The sequence below is a fragment of the Orycteropus afer genome, unplaced genomic scaffold (assembly GCF_000298275.1).
Source record: "Orycteropus afer afer isolate SDZICR_OR568_19922 unplaced genomic scaffold, OryAfe1.0 scaffold00041, whole genome shotgun sequence".
Classification (NCBI taxonomy): Eukaryota; Metazoa; Chordata; class Mammalia; order Tubulidentata; family Orycteropodidae; genus Orycteropus; species Orycteropus afer.
Window position 1 is genome coordinate 15,381,604 of NW_006921628.1, and position 14,318 is coordinate 15,395,921.

Genomic DNA, 14,318 nt, shown 5'->3' on the forward strand with positions numbered 1-14,318 from the left:
TTTTTTCATCTGTCCTTTCCAACTAGGACATAATCTCCATGCTACAAAGGCTTTGTTTTGTCTATTTTCTATTGTGTCCCCAGCATGTAGAGAGTAGATGCTCAGTAAATATTTGCTGAATGAATGAATGAATCTGTGAACAAATGAGTAAATGCCCCCTTCCCACCTTGTTTTTCAAGCTCTTCAGTCAGACTACTTGGAATTTTACTGGGTACCTCACAAATTGGAACTTTGTGCAAACATTCAAACTTCTCTGGGCCATAGCTACTTATCTGTAAAATGGGTTTACTAACAGCTCCCATTCTTAATTTCAAGGATTGTTTTGATGATCAGTTAAAATAATGTATGTGAAATGCCTACAAAGTTATAAATTGTTATATACATATAAGACATTCTGATCTTCTCCTCACAATATTATGGCACTCCATAGTCTTGCCTACCTTTAGAATCTACTTTAGAACTAAGAAAAGGGACCTCAGAGGAGCCAATATTAAAATACAAATGGCAAAGTCTCTGCATAAAACGTGCAGCTTTGTCATAATAACCCTCAAGCCCTCCTCACAACCATCTCCCTTTTAAACCAGCTTCATATCCGATTCCCACCACCCATCTGTCAGTTTGTTGCACTGTGGTGGCTTGTGTGTTGCTGTGATGCTGGAAGCTATGCCACTGGTACTTTATACACCAGTGGGGTCACCATGGTGGCCAGGTGACAGTGGGGCTCTCAAACTAAAAGAGATTAGGAAGAAAGGCCTAGTGATCTACTTCCAAAAAATTAGGTGAAGGAAACCCTGTGGATCACACAGGATATTGTCTGATGCAGTTCTGGAAGATGAGCCCCGTGGGCTGGAAGGTACTAGACAATTGTTGTGATAATGGACTTAAACATGCCAACCATCATATAGGTGGCACAGGAATATGCAGTGTTTCATCCTGTTGTACACAAAGTTGCCATGAGTCTAACTGTAAACTAACAACAACAACAAGATATCAAATTCCAAAGTATGGTTTCCCAGGAACGGGAAATAGGGGAATTGGATGAAACACATGTACTAATAAGAGAGAACAATCACTTTCCCTGATGCCCTAAGTCTAAGGGGGAAGGCTGCCAAACTATAACACCAGACACACAGACTCACCAACTGCTGTAGTCTAAGCCTACGGAGTGCAGGGACAAGCTTCCTTCATACCTTGGGAGGCCCTTAGGGAAGCTGCTCACTGTACAGCCACTGGGGAAATAGACCATCATAATGGTGATCCTAAGCCACTGTTTAATCATGAAAAGATTAAATTAGGGAAGTACTCTATTTAATAAAGAGCCTTGGTGGCACAGTAGTTAAGTGCTTGGCTGTTAACCAAAAGTTGGTGGTTCGAACCCACAGTAGGTCATGGGAGAAAGATGTGGCAGTCTCATTCTGTAAAGACTACAGCCTTGGAAACCCTATGGGGCAGTTCTACTCTGTCCCACAGGGTCACTATGAGTAGGAATTAACTTGATGGCAATGAGTGTACTCTATTTAATGAGGCACTGGTGGTTCAGCCTTCCATCTGGGGGACCAGGGTTTGATTCCCAGTCAGTGTATTTCATGCATGGCCACCACCCAACCGTAAGCAAGTTTTCACGTTGCTATATGCTGAACAAGTTTCAGTGGAGCTTCTAGGCTAAGATGGACTGGGAAGAAAGGCTTGGTGAAGAAAATCAGCCTGTGAAAACCCTATGGATCATAATAGTCTCCATAATCAATCACGGATCATGGTGCAGGACAAGACATATTTCATTCTGTTGTACATGGGGTCATTATGAATTGGAGGCTGACTCAATGGCAGCTAACAAAAACAGCCCTACTTAAAGAGACAAGGAGAATGTGCAATGTTGTGTAAGTAGATTGCCAACCAAAATGGTCCAAATAAAGACTGTTCACAAACAAGATAATCTGTATTTAGCTAGAAAGTACTTGACTGAACAATTGATATTATGAGATAAATTACGCATCATACCACACTGCTACCTACACACAGTAGGACACTTTTAGGTGATAGTATTTAATATCTCACAATTACATTGTTTGCTTATTTTAAATGTGGCAGCTTGATAAGACTAGGACACAGAATTTAGGAAATATATTACACACACAACAAATATATATCTGTATGCTTAACTCCCTCTACATGTGAAAGAGAGAATTTGTGAATAAACCACTCTGTGGTTTAGGGAAACAGGATATTTACTCTAAATTTATCCCTACCAGTACATTTCTGGACTTGAGAAAAACAAACTCAAATTTTCAGTATCCTAAGCAAGTGTTAAGTAGTTCTGGTGGTATAGTGGTTAAGGCATTTCGCTGGTAAACAGAAGATTGTCAGTTTGAAGCCACCAGCTGCTCTGCGGAAGAAAGACTGGACAATCTGCTTCCATAAACATTTATAGCCTTGGAAACTCAATGGGGGTCCCAATGAGTTGGAATTGACTGATGGCAGTGAGTTTGGTTATTTTATGGAAGAAAGTGCTAATTAGGAATGCAAATCTGTTACATATACCAAAGGGTCAACTAGTGCATCTAAAACAAAGAGATATGCATCAGAGACTATGCAATGGTTTGAATAATTGATAACAGGGCTTCTCTCCATTAGTGTGGCTGATTAAGAGATACATCTCTAAGGTAACTAACTACTAGTCCCTGCAAGGAACTAAATCAATAAACCATACACCCAAAACCTCAGAGGGAAACCAAATGAACTCAGAGTCTTCAGAGCTAGAACAACTCAAGAAATGATTTTATCTGGTACTTCTTAATCCTGGCTATAAATCAAAAGGATGTGGGGAGCTTTAAGAAATATTGATACCTGGGCCCCACTCTCAGCGGTTCTGTTTTAATTTGTCTGGCAAATGATGTGGGCATTAATATTTGTAATAGCTTCCCAGGAGTTTCCAATATGCAGCAAAGGTCAGGAATCACTGGTTTAGCCCATTGCTTCCTAAACTTACATTACGTATCTGAATCACACAGAGAGCTTTTAAGGAAAAGATTCCCAGGTTCCATCCCCAAACTACACAATAAAAATATCTGGAGGCAAGGGGCTGGGAATTGTTATTATTTTATTTTTTTAAAAAAGGAAAAGATGGGGACCATTGATTAAGTAGGTAAATAGTGCAATCAAGACATATTGATAATTACTATTGACTGGAATGCAAAAGTTGGAAACAAAGAAGCAGCATCAGTAGTTGGAAAGTATGGCCTTGGTGATAAAAATGACTCTGGAGATCACATGATAGAATTTTGTAAGACCAACAACTCATTCATTGCAAATATTGTTTTTCAACAATACAAATGACAACTATAGACATGGACCTCATTGGAGGAAATGCACAGGAATCCAAATGACTACATCTGTGGAAAGAGATGATAGAGAAACTCAGTATCATCAGTCAGAATAAAGCCAGGGGCTGACTGTGGAACAGACTATCAATTGCTCATATGCAAATTTAAGTTGAAGCAGAGGAAAAAACAAGTCCATGACAGCCAGAACACAATGTTGAGTATATCTCACCTGAATTTAGAGACCATCTGAAGAATAGGTTTGACACATTGAACACTAATGACTGAAAAACAGACAAGTTGTGGATGACATCAAGGACACCATACATGAACAAAGCAAATGGTCATTAAATAGACAGGTAAGGAAGAAAAGACCAAAATGGATGTCAAAAGAGACTCTGAAACTTGTTCTTGATAGAGACTAGCTAAAGCGAAAGGAAGAAATGATGAAATAGAAGAAATGAACAACAGATTTCAAAGGGTAGCTAGAGAAGATAAAGCATTATAATGAAATATGCAAAGATCTGGAGTTAGGAAATCAAAAGTTTAGAACATGCTAGGCATTCCTCAAGCTGAAAGAATTGAAGAAAAAATTCAAGCCTTGAACTGCAATATTAAAGGATTCTATGAGCAAAATACTGAATGATGCAGGAAGCATCAAAAGAGGATGGAAGGAAAACACAGGATCACTATACCAAAAAATAAGTGCTTGATGTTCAAGCATTTCAGGAGGTAGCATATGATCAAGAACTGATGGTACTGAAGGAAGAAGTCCAGTCTGCACTTAGGTGAGTGGCAAAAAACAAGGCTCCAGGAATTGAAAGAATACCCATTGAGATATTTCAACAAATGGATGCAGCTCTGGAGGTGCTCATTCATTTATGACAAGAAATTTGGAAGATAGCTACTTGGCCAACCTACCAAGAAAGATCCACATGTGTATCTATTCAAAAGAAAGATGATCCAATAGAATGTGGAAACTTTGAGCAATTATCATTAATATCATATCCAAGTAAATTTTTGCTCAAGATAATTAAAAAAATTTGCAGCAGGAAACTGTCAGAAATTCAAGCTGGAAATAAAGAGGACGTAGAACTGGGGATGCCACTGCTGATGTCAGATGGATATTGGCTGAAAGCAAAAAATACCAGAAATAAGTTTACCTATGTTTTATTGACTATGTAAAGGCATTCAATTGTGTGGATCATAATAAATTATGGATAATATTGCAAAGAATGGGAATTCTAGAACACATCATTGTGCTCAGAGGAACGTGTACACAGACTAAGAGGCTGTCGTTTGAACAGAGCAGGGGGATACTACATGGTTTAAGATCAGGAATGGTGTGCATCAGGGCTGTATCCTTTCACCATACTTGTTCAATCTGTATGCTGAGCAAATAATCTGAGAAGCTGGACTATATGAAGAAGAGTATGGGCGGAAGACTCATTAACCACCTGTGATATGCAGATGAGACAACCTTGCTTGCTGAAGTGAAGATGACTTGAAGTACTTACTGATGAAGATGAGAGACTACGCCCTTCAGTGTGGATTACACCTCAACATAAAGGAAAAAAAATTCTCACAAGTGGGCCAATTGGCAACGTCATGACAAATGGACCAAAGATTGAAATGGTCAAGGATTTAATTTTGCTTCGATCCACAATGATTGTCCACTTAAGCAGCAGCCATGAAATCACATGACATACTGCACTGGGCAAATATGCTGCAAAAGAACTCTTTAAAGTGTTGAAGAGCAAAGATGTCACTTTGAAGACTAAGGTGTGCCTGACGCAAGCCATGGTTTTCAGTTACCTCATATGCAAGTGAGAGCTGGACCAACGAAGAGGAAGACTGAAGAAGAGTTGCTGCCTTTGAAGTGTGATGTTGGCGAAGAATACTGAAAATGCCATGGACTGCCAGAAGAACAAACAAATCTGTCCTGTAAGAAGTGCAGCCAGAATGCTCCTTGGAAGTGAGAATGGCCAGACTTCATCTCACCTGCTTTGATCATGTTGTCAGAGGGATCAGTTCCAGGAAAAGGATATCATGCTTGACACAGCAGGGGTCAGCATAAAAGGGGAAGACCCTCAATGAGATGGCCTGACACAGTGGCTGTGACAATCATGCATAGCAATAATTTTGGGGATGGCACGGGATTGTGCAGTTTCGTTCTCTTGTATATATGGTCACTATGAGTCGGAACCAACTTGATGGCACCTAACAAGTCAGTGGTGGGCTGGTAAATTGGCTCTCCTAAACAAAAAACAACAAAACTAATCCTAATTTATAGTGATTCCAAGTCCCATGGTGTAAATAATCCCACCATGGCTGACTTAAAGCTAACAATGTGACTTTAGTGAAGGTGAGATTGGAAAGAGACACACACAATCAAGTCTTGGGAGACAGTGCTGGCAGGCTGCAGCCCACCACTGGGATTATTTACTGTTATGGATTAATTTGTGTCCCTCTGAAATATGTATTGTAAATCCTAACCCCTCTATGGCACATAACAACAACAACAACATACCTATGGTTATAATCCCATTTGGGAATGGGTTTTCTTTGTTATGCTAATGGGACAGTATTAGTATAGGGTATGTCTTAAATCAGTCTCTTTTGAGATATAAAACAGATTAAAAAGGCAAGTGAGCAAGCACAGATGGGGGAAGAGCAATGCCAATTCACATGAAGATTGCCTGGGAGCAGAAGCTCAGAAAAGGCAAGGACCTTCCTCCAGAGCTGACAGAGAGGAATAGAGTTCTTCTGGAGCCCGCACCCTGAATATGGCCTTATAGCTTTCTAACTGAGAGGAAATACATTTCTGTTCGTTAAAGCCACCTACCTGTAGTATTTCTGTTATAGCCAGCATTAGATAACTAAGACACTTACCCAATGTAAATAATGCACATATAAGTGTATGTGTATACTATGAATTTACTGTTTATTTATTAAAACATTTATTAATTATTGTTATAAAAGTATTTTTTAATCAACTTAATTCTAAAGTTTAGCTTTGCCCTAAGCCATATTGACTGATGAAATCATGGATTTGATGTGCTAAGTATATATTTTCTAATATTCACTAGAAGAATTACTTAACTATACAAATGAAAAGATGCTTGTTTACGCACTAATTCAAATTCTCCTGTAGCATGGCACAGTTGTAAGGGTGTAAGTTTAAATCTCAGCTCTGCTGCCTGCCAACTGTGAGACCCCAGGCAAGTTAACCTCCCTGTGCCTTTGTGTCTTGTCTTTGACTGAGGTTGTTGTGAAGATAAAATGTAAAGTGTTTAGAAGAGTGCCTGGCACATAGTGAGTGCTTTATAAGGTTTGGTTCTTCTTCTCATTATTATTATGTTGCAGATCATCAGTGGTAAATGTACTATATTTTGGGATATGCTGCATCATTTTCTTTTGCTTCTCTAGAGGGTAGGGGAAAAAACAAACAGCTGCTGTCAAGTCAACTCCAATTCATGGTGACTCCATGTTTGTTAGAATAGACCGTTTGCTCCATAGGGTTTTCAATGGCTGATTTTTTCAGAAGTAGATTGCCAAGTCTTTCTACCAAGGTGCCTCTGGGTAGATTTGAAACTCCAACCACTGGATTAGCAGCAGCTGAGGGCGTTAACTGTTTGCACCACCCAGAGGGGGAAAACACTGCTGATTTCCTTTTCTGTGCCCTCATTGCTTAGGAAGACTTCTGACCTGGCATAATTAATCCATGAACACTGGATGAGTACAGATCAGGGCACCTTTCACGTTATACATAGTCCATTTATTCCCACTTCACAATAAATACGAATCTGTGTTGCAGGAATTATTAGGACAAACAACATTAAACTGCTGCTATTTGACTTTTCTTATGTAACAAAAATGCCATGTGGTTCAAATATAACCTGGTACTAGCACTCACTGCCAGATAAAACTTCTGCAAGTATTTGGATCTTGTCTACTAATCACCTATTCAAGTCTCACTGTTGTAACCTCACCCCTGCTTGGAGACCTATATAAAACCAACCTCAGCCACCAGATCTTTGGGTTAGCCAGTGCCTTCAAGTCGATTCTGACTCCTGGTGATTCCATGTGGTCAGAGCAGGGCTGTGCTCCACCAGGTTTTCAGTGGCTGATTTCTTTAAAGCAGATCACCAGGCCTTTCTTCTGAGGCACCTCTGGGTATACTAGAAACTCCAACCTTTCAGTTAGCAGCTGAGTGGGTTAACTGTTTCTACCATCCAGGGACTCCAGATCATTAGGTTGGGAGCCTAGAATTCCAATTTAAATCACTGTGGAAGGCCAGATCGAGCATTTTACCACCACCATGTGCCCTTTTCCTGCTAGCTGAATGTCTGTTGAGTGCTAGGTATGGTGCTGGGTGTGCCACATATGTTGTCTCATTTAATTTGCCTAGCACCCCCATGAGTTAGGTATTATTATCTTCATTTTACAGATGGAGAAACAGACCCAGATTTTGAGTAGTTTGTTCCCTGTGAACTGAAAGTTCATACTTTGGGGCTTGGGAAAGTAAATTACTTCACTTATCTCCTTACTGCTATTTCCATTCTCCATCATAAGGACTATCTATGTGAAGGAGTCTGAGGTCCCTTGATGAGAAGCATTATATAAATTCTAAGCATAATTATTGATTGTACATTCTTTCATTAAACAAACAAAATATATGCTAATGCTAAGTTCACTCCAATTTTCCATTTTGGCTTCCTTTGAGAAATAAGCCAATAAACCATTACACACTTAGCTTCCTGGGGAAATGAATTTAAATGTTAATATAATTCCTTTCAGAAAAAAACAAATTTTAACAAATAACTATTTGAACAAGGAGGGCACTTAACCACGTTCAGAATTAAGAAACGTTCAGTACAAGACCCTTGGTGGCTGTTGAGATAAGCTCTCTAAATTTAATATTTTGTAATAGACTCACACCTCTTTTGTTAGAAATGGAGAAACGGAATCATTTTCTTTTCCCCTTTATTGCAATATATTTAAATCTCTCCAATTTTATTTTGCTAATAGGCAGGACAAAGTCTGTCTATAAATGTATCCTGATTTATCACAGGTAATCCTACACTCTAGCATTCATATGTAGTACTTAACCTCAATTTAAATGTAAATTTTGGGCAACTTCAAGTGCTTTATCTGTGAACAGTGAGTGCTCTCTTCATTAATGAGGCCTATACTAATCATAAGCGCTTCTGTAAGGTTTTCTTAAAACAATTGCAGAATTGACCCCAAAATGAACAAATTCAGAATTTGTTTTTTAAAAACACTGATACCCTTGTGCAAATTTCTAGCTCACAACTCTACTCCCAAGGCATAAATACAGAGGGAGGGTACTAGGATGATAATAGAATGAAATATACCAGAGAAACAAATGAAAACAAAAGTGAGCTAGTTTTCACCTCAAACAGGACCTCTCTTTTTGATGAAAGAAATCATATCCTCTTCTGAGTAAAATTTCACTATGAAATATTCATGGCTCCCCTCTTTCTAATGACACATGCAATTTAGCACCAACTAATGAATGTAGCACCATCAAAATTCTGATGAAAGAAAAGAAAAGAACAATTTCAAATACTCACAGGTACATCCACATATTTGGAAGCTGCCTTCACCTAGGGAAGAAAAAAGAGGATAGAAGTGAGGCTGGTGTTTGTGTTCAACTGTTCACAACTCAATGCTGTATCACCATCAGAGTCAAAACAATATGCTGGCACACAGAGCTGACCAGGAAAAAACAAAAAGGTACTGAAAAATAAAATCTGTTTGCTATTTTATTTCAAGCCATAGCCATTGGTGCTTTGGAAAGAGAGAGAGTTAGAGAGACGGGGGATGGGGAGAGAGACCGCACAGTTTTATAGATTCAGATTCTCCAGTTGGTGTGGGAACTTTAATTCTCCTCCCTCCCTTTAAAAGGGTAAAACAATGATTCTAGCTAAGCCTAAACTGATCTGTGCTTAATATAGAGAAGCAACTATGGCCATTGTTACCTCCTGTACCTGGGATCTTTGTGTAGTTTGGCAGTAGGTTTATTTTAAATGAAACCCTCAGTTCTCAGTTTCAATGAACTCAACTCCCTTCAAGAGTAGGGGATAAGGTGGGTGAGCATCCTCTACTCCAGGGAGGTGGTGTCTGTCGGCAGGGGTGGGGAGGGTACCAGAAACTTTCAAAACTGTCCCAAGGCTGCTGCTGTGTTTCCCAGTTTTAAATGCTGAAAAACCCAGAAGGAAATTGCAAGAAGTGGTTATAAAATTTACTTTCAGTTTTTTGAGAGGTTGTGTGGTAACATATATTGTTTGACAGCATGGAGTTTGGAGTCAGACCTGGGTTAGAACTCTGGCTCTACGCTTACAAGGTATATGTTCTTGGGCAAGTGACTTCATCTCTCTGAGCATCATGTGCATCATCTGCAAAATGGAGAAATCAGTAATGGCTACTTTAGCAGAGTCGATGTTAGGGTAAATGCATAAGCAAAACTGGGTGAGTTCTGGGTGCAGTGAGAAGTGGATGAAAAGTTGTGTTTATGGAAAAAATTGATGGGAGTATGTCTAATATTCTATATCCACTTTGACTCAGGTCATACATGTTCCTTAAGGGAAAGGTAAGAATGAGGGTCAAAGGGTTTCCAGTCTTACTGGAAACTATAAAGACTATGTACACAAAGCAGTCAGGATGTCTTTTCATGTCTCAAGGAGGCTTCTTCTTGCTATTTGGTTGATATCCATATGAGGAATCACAACTCTCCACTCAAATGTCTTCTAGGAAAGTACCCATGGGGTTGCTTTTCCCTATTGTGGTCTCCTCAAAGCTACTTTTCAAAATGGCAACTCCCAAGGGAGAGAAGCCAGTGAACCAACAAGGTAGGGTAGAAAGAGCCCAGGATTTAGAGTCAAAAGTTCTGTCAGTGCCAGATCTGGTTGACCTTGGGAATTTTGCTTCAAGTTCCTGAGTACTGGTTTCTACCTTTCTAAAACAGGGTGATAGTGCAGTGTAGTTTGCAGGCTTAATAGCCTGAATAAGTGAGAAACATAAGAAAGTGCATCATAAACTTTACAGGGCTGAACACCCAAGGATTAGTTATTGAGATGGAACATACTCCATCTTCTTAGGTCATTCCCAGTACCTAAGAAGGAAGATGGGGCAATCCACTTCCGTAGTGATACTGCCTCGGAAACCCAAGGAGGGGTCGCTATGAGTCGGGTCCGACTCCACGGCACACAACAACAACAACAACAACAAGATGATGCCTAAGGTTCTCCTGTTACTACAGACTGTCTTTTAGATCCCAACACTTTTTCTTTAATATATATATATATTTTATTATTGTGCCTTTAGGTGAAACTTAGTTTCCCATATGATAGTTTGTACATAAACTGTTCCCTTATATTGGTTGCACTCCCCACAATGTGTCAGTATTCTCTTCATTTCTGCCATGGTTTCCTTTCCTCCAAATTAGTCTCCCCCCTTCTGCCTTCTCATGTTTGTTTTTGGGCAAATGTTGTCCTTTTGATCTTGTATAACAGTTTGCTCTAAGGAACACACTCCTCTTGGGTGTTACTGTTTATTTTATGTGCCTGTATATTGTTTGACTGAAAGGTAGTCTTTGGAAATGGCTTCAGTTCCAACTCAGAAGGGTGTCTCAGGGCCATAGTCTCTGGCAATCCCTACACTTTTTCTTTGCAGCATTAACTGCAATTCAGTAATAATCTGTGCCAAGTCTGTCTCCCACAGATCATCAAGAGGGCAAAGGCTGTATCAGTCTTTTCATGGCTGTTTCCCCAGTGATTCATTCACCTGGTATTTGGCTCAGAAGGAGCACCCAGGGAAGACGTTTTGAAGGAAGGCATGAGAAAAAGCTAGTGATCAGTTCAGAATTTCGAATGATTCAAAAATAGGCAGAGGAATGACTAAGTTGAGCAGATAATGTGTTGGTTACTTTGAAGGCCAGCGTTTGTTGTTGTTGTTATGTGCCATCGAGTCGGACCCGACTCATAGTGACCCCTCCTTGGGTTGCTGAGGCTGTATCACTGTGGGAGTAGATTGCCCAACCTTCCTTCTAAGGAGTGGCTGGTGGGTTTGAACCACCAGCCTTCTGGTTAGCAGTCAAATGCCTTAGGCACTATGCTATCAGAGCTCCTGAAGGCCAACATAGTTACATATAAAGCTGACCACCTACAATGACTTGTGGTTTAAGGAAATCACTTTTGGTCCTTAAAGGAATTTGAGGAAAGCTTTCCAGATTTTTTCACAATCAACATTTCTACTAAGTAATTCTCAGCCCTCAAATCTTTCTTCTCAATTCTTGTTCCAGAATTTAGCTGAAGTATGAAGGTGGCTTTTCTTTCTTTAAAATCTCCTTTTACACTAATATTTACATGATGTATTTTACTTTGCAAAGCATTTTTCTCTGCCATTTCTCTGTCAAGTCCCTGGGAAATAAGGGCTATTATTTCCCAAACATATTTGTGCACATTTATAATTGAAAAAACTAAAACACTAAGAATTTTAGGAATTTATTTGCTTCTATTCTGTATCAGAAGCCAGGGAAGCCAGGACTGATATGTAGGTCTTCTGAGCCTACGATCTCCCTTGGAGTTCCTGATATCATCAACAATGGTAGGAAAGTACAAAGAATTCAGGTCTCAGTGGTCAGAGGAGAGACTGGCAGAAAAAAAAAAAAAAATTCTAAGTTGAAAACTGCCTCCTTTGCTCTGTATAGTTGGTGCCTGGCAGTTGGTAGGAGTTTTGCTACAGCTGAAATGATCAACCTTTAAACACGCCTACTCTCCATTTACCACTGACATGCAGTTCCAACCCAGAGAATGACACCAGCCAAATTTTATTCCTTTAAAGGCAGTTTGGGAAGAAGAGGTAAGCTCAATGTCATGAATGAAAACCATCTACTCTCCTACATACCAGCCTTCAGTCTGTTATCTGTTTGATCACTGCTCACTTGCACTTACTCTTCCCATCTCAAAACAACAAAACAAAGAGCTCAAGGTCAGTTGTGGCTCTATGACTATTCAGACACACATAATCACATAATTTTGGCTTTGGCCATTGGAACTTTAAGAAGAAAGTTGATGATGAGGAGGCAGGGGAGCCTGGGATTGTATTCCACAAAGAAAGTGAAAGTGAAGCCATTTTGCTATGCAAAGGAATGTGCTGTGCATTGAATTAGAAGGAGCTCTCATGGTGTAGTGGGTAAGGTGGCAGTTCAAACCCACCAGCTGATCTATGGAAGAAAGATGAAGCAATCTACTTTGGTGAAGATTTACAGCCTTGGAAACCCAATGGTGGTCACTGTGAGTCAGAATTGACTTGATGGCAGTGGGTTTGGTTTGATTTATGCATTGAATTGCCACCCCTAAAATGATATATTGAAGTCCTAACCGTGTAAATGTGGTCCTGTTTGGAAATAGGGTTTTGGAGACATTATCAGTTAGCTTAACATAAACATACTGTAGGGTGGGTCTTAATCCTGTATGACCTTATAAAAGAGGAGACAATACACAGAAACAGGTAGACAGAGGAAGGATGCCACTGGATGCTTCAGCTGTAAACCAAGGAACACTGGAGCTATGAGAGGCTAGAGGAGAGGCATGGTGCAGACCTTCCTCAAAGCCTCAGAAGGAATCAACATGACCCACGCTCTCATCTCAGACTCCCACCTTCCAGAACACTAATATAATACATTTTTGCTATTTAAAGCCATCTACATTATGGTATTTTGTTACAGCAGTCCTAGGGAACTAATAAAGAAGAGCTAAAGGTAAAGAAAATCATAATCTTCATGTAGTTAAGGTGTTTCAATGTATAAGAATTGAACTTGTTTACATTAGTTCCAGAACACAGAATCAGGATGAATGAGTTCAATGGCAAAGATTCCAGAAGAAGGTTCAAAGACCATCACAGTTCAGTCAGCGACTGGCCATCTCTGGTGGTAGAGAGCTCCTTATTAGGAGTTCTGGTAGCATAGTGCCTAAGGCATTTGACTGCTAACCAGAAGGCTGGCAGTTCAAACCCACCAGCCACTCCTGGGAAGGAAGATATGGCGATCTACTTCTGTAGTGATACTGCCTTGGAAACCCAAGGAGGGGTTGCTATGAGTGGGATCCGACTCTACGGCAGTGAGTTTGGTTTTTGGTTGGTTTTAGCAGAGGCTATGTAGGATGCTCTGAATGCGATCTCTTCTCTATGTGAGAGGTTACCTTTAAGGCTACCTCCTGCTCTCTGATTGTCACCTCTTGAGAGGTAGATATGTATAGCAGACAAGTTGAAATATAGCAGAGTGAATATATTGGCAGAACAAGGGCCAGAACTCTGGTCCCTGGAACCCTTTCCAGCAGAATGTCAACCATGCTACCTTTAAGCATCACATTTATTTTAAGTATCTGTACATCTTGTTTGCCAGCTATACAGAGGAATGACCAAATCCTCCCAACCCACTAAGGATCTGGCATTGCTAAGGGCCAGAAAATCCAAGCATGCACCATGCCCCATCTCTGGACTAAATAAACAAGCAAAACCAAACCTGACCCACAGCCATCTAGTTGATTCTGACGCATAATGAGTTTCATAGGCTTTCCAAGGTTGTAGCTCTTTATAGAAGCCTGCTGCCTCATCTTTCTCTTGTGGAATGGCTGGTGGGTTCGAACTGCTGAACTTTTGGTTAGCAGCCCAATGCCTTAATGACAACAGACCTCACAAATTGCACAAGACCATTCCCCAAATATACATAGATGCTGTTTTGATGAATAACACACACATTTCTTAAAAAAACACTACCTATTTTATAGTAGCAGCTCTGGTAGCATAGTGCCTAAGGCACATGACTGCTAACCAGAAGGCTGGCAGTTCAAACTACCTGCCACTCCTCGTAAGGAAGGCTGGGCAATCTACCTCCATAGGGATATCCCCTCGGAAACCCAAGGAGGGGTCACTATGAGTCGGGCCAACTCGATGGCACATAACAACAACAACATT

At 40.2% G+C, this 14,318-nt stretch overlaps 1 protein-coding gene across 1 annotated transcript in view; it reads right to left on the minus strand.

The window, feature by feature from the left end:
• Positions 1-14,318, minus strand: part of CADPS (calcium dependent secretion activator) — a 741,642-nt gene that overhangs the window by 41,725 nt on the left and 685,599 nt on the right. The window contains exon 28 of the mRNA XM_042780468.1: positions 8,915-8,947. Within this exon, the coding sequence (XP_042636402.1) occupies positions 8,915-8,947 (33 nt within the window). The remainder of the gene's footprint in view (positions 1-8,914; positions 8,948-14,318) is intronic.